Source organism: Telopea speciosissima, chromosome 5, assembly GCF_018873765.1.
Source record: "Telopea speciosissima isolate NSW1024214 ecotype Mountain lineage chromosome 5, Tspe_v1, whole genome shotgun sequence".
Lineage (NCBI taxonomy): Eukaryota > Viridiplantae > Streptophyta > Magnoliopsida > Proteales > Proteaceae > Telopea > Telopea speciosissima.
This window is the reverse complement of record NC_057920.1, coordinates 47,017,048-47,019,483: the sequence shown is the minus strand read 5'-3', so window position 1 is coordinate 47,019,483 and position 2,436 is coordinate 47,017,048. Positions and strand designations below refer to the sequence as shown.

At 47.8% G+C, this 2,436-nt stretch overlaps 1 protein-coding gene across 1 annotated transcript; it reads left to right on the top strand.

The window, feature by feature from the left end:
- The first annotated feature begins 674 nt into the window (after nt 1-674).
- Nucleotides 675-1,508, top strand: LOC122663011. Its single transcript, XM_043858719.1, has one exon. The coding sequence runs from the start codon at nt 675-677 to the stop codon at nt 1,506-1,508; it is 834 nt and encodes a 277-aa protein (XP_043714654.1).
- Nucleotides 1,509-2,436: the final 928 nt, after the last annotated feature.

Below are 2,436 nucleotides of genomic sequence, written 5' to 3'. Positions count from 1 at the left end.
GAGTCAGACCTTTCTCCCATATTTGTCTCTGGCTCAGCAGTGTTTGGGAAAGTTTGATGACAACACGGTCAAACATGTCCCATGAGTAGAGAACAGTGTGGCGAATGGCCTTGCCCAAGCTACTTCAAGTGTTTCGTTCTCAAAGGGAGAGGTAGAGAAGGTGTTTGTCATCCAGTGGAAGACTTTCTTCTCCATCGTGGAGGAAGAGGCATTTGAGGTGGGGAATTTGGATGAGGTTAGGCCAGATTGGAGGTCCCCGATCATTCATTACCTCCAGAATCCTAATGCCAAAGTAGACTGGTAGACGAGATATCGTGCATTGAATTATCTGCTACTTGGAGAAGAATTGTTTAAGCGGGGTTAGGATGATCTCTTACTTAAGTGCTTAGGGTTGAATAAGTCTATGCTCGTTATGGCCGAAGTACAAGAAGGGATTTGTGGCTCCCACCAAGCTGGAATTAAGATGAGATGGTTGCTTAGGCGCCATGGCTATTATTGACCAACCATCTTGTAGGATTGCATCAAGTATGCAAAAGGGTGCCAAGCTTGTCAAAGGCATGCGCCCATGCAAGGAGTGCCTGCGATATAGCTTCATCCCATTGTCAAGCCTTGGCCGTTCAGAGGATGGGCTCTTGACCTGATTGGGAAGGTTACTTCCCCATCAGTCCAGGGGCATGCCTTCGTTATCATGGCAACCGAATTACTTTACCAAGTGGGTGGAAGCTGTGCCAATGAAGTCGGTCAGCCAGGCCGATGTGATAAGGTTTGTGAAGCGTGAGATAATACACCGCTTCGGCCTGCCTGAGACCCTCACCTGCAATAATGGGTCAGTTTTCTCCTGGGGGGAAGTGTCTCAGTTTGCGCAGGAGTACAGCATGATTGTTACCTTCTCAACGCTCTATTATGCACAGGGCAATGGTCAAGCCGAGGCAAGTAATAAAGTTATCAAGGCAAATTTGTTCAAAGTCATCGATGACAACCCTAGGTCCTGGGTAGAGATGCTGTCAGAAGTTCTGTGGGCTTTCAGGACCTCAAAGAGGATAGTGATAGGGACAACCCCCTATGCGCTAACCTTTGGTCATGATGCTATCCTGCCTATGGAAGTGATCATAGAGTCCCTACGGGTGGCAAGACAATACGAGATGTCCCCTAATCAGTATAAGGACTCCATGATGGCTGAGCTTGATGAGTTAGACGAAGAACGTTTGCTGGCCCTCGATCGGGTACAGGCTCAAAAGGCCAAAGTGGCTAAGGCCTATAACAAAATGGTTAGGCCTAAAGCATTTTCTGAGTCAGATCTAGTTTTGAAGGCCATGTTACCAATTGGGCACAAGGATCCCAAATTTGGGAAGTGGTCGCCTACCTGGGAAGGACTGTTTGTTGTACATCAGGTCTTGAAGGGTGGGGCGTATCACTTGAGAATAGTGGATGGCCAAGTGCAGCTAAGGCCGTTGAATGATAAGAATTTAAAAAAGTACCACCCAACAATGTGGGAGGTCATAAAATGATCCAAGGCCGAGAGCCGGCCACACAAAAAAAGAGAAAAGAAAAAAAAGATTGTTCGAGCCGAGACACATCGACCACCATAAAATAATAGGTACCAAGGGCTAGATCATCAAAGATCGGCCAAAAAGAGTGAGTTCCCTACTACGTCATGCAGTTCCCGGTTGCCCTCCAAATCCCCTCGAACGTGCTCCAACAGCTTCTCGACCCTATGAGTCTCCGATCAAGCAAAGGCTACTTGGCGTGAGAGCTTTTCCCCCGTCGACAAGATGGTGTAGTGTGCTTGCTCATCAACAGTGGCTGAGGAGACCCCAGTGGCCAGAGCAACCTTGACCCACTCCAGTTTCTTGAACATAGCTTTCCTACGGTGCTCTAGGTCAGCTAGCTCAGCCTCGAGAGTAGCCAGTTCTTACTGGTATCCTTGCAGCTTGGTCAAGAGGATTATGAGTACAACTTTCTTTTCAGCTTTCAGTCTTAAGTTCTCCCCTTCGTCCTTCAGTGCTTGAAATATAGGGGCCAGACTATTGGCTATCAAACATAAGAGCTCTATGAATCTTTAGGCTGCAACGCGCTGCTCGTGGCTGGAGCTGGGGCTGGCTATGATGGTTTGGAGAACATCGATCATGGGTTCAACCTTTTTTTGGGTGAGAATTTATTCCATTGAGAGGAGGCTGTTTTCGCCCATGGTTCTCCATATTGCTGCAACCTCAGGTGTACCTGGAGGTGTGAGTTCTGCTTCTTCAGTAGTAAGGGCGGTAGGAGAACCTACGACAAGGAGGTTTTCCAGGGAATCCAACAGCAGGGCAACTGAGTCTTCTTCTTTTCCTTCCTGCAATACAGTTCGAAGCTCAAAAAAGCTCCAATCATATTGCTAAGACTAAGATAAGGACGAAGGATGTACCTGCAAAGCGTAAAGTGGGCCCCATTGGAGGT

Bases quoted from the DNA above. Each gene is read 5' to 3' on its own strand.
- LOC122663011 (XM_043858719.1), top strand. From the start codon at position 675: ATGCCTTCGTTATCATGGCAACCGAATTACTTTACCAAGTGGGTGGAA.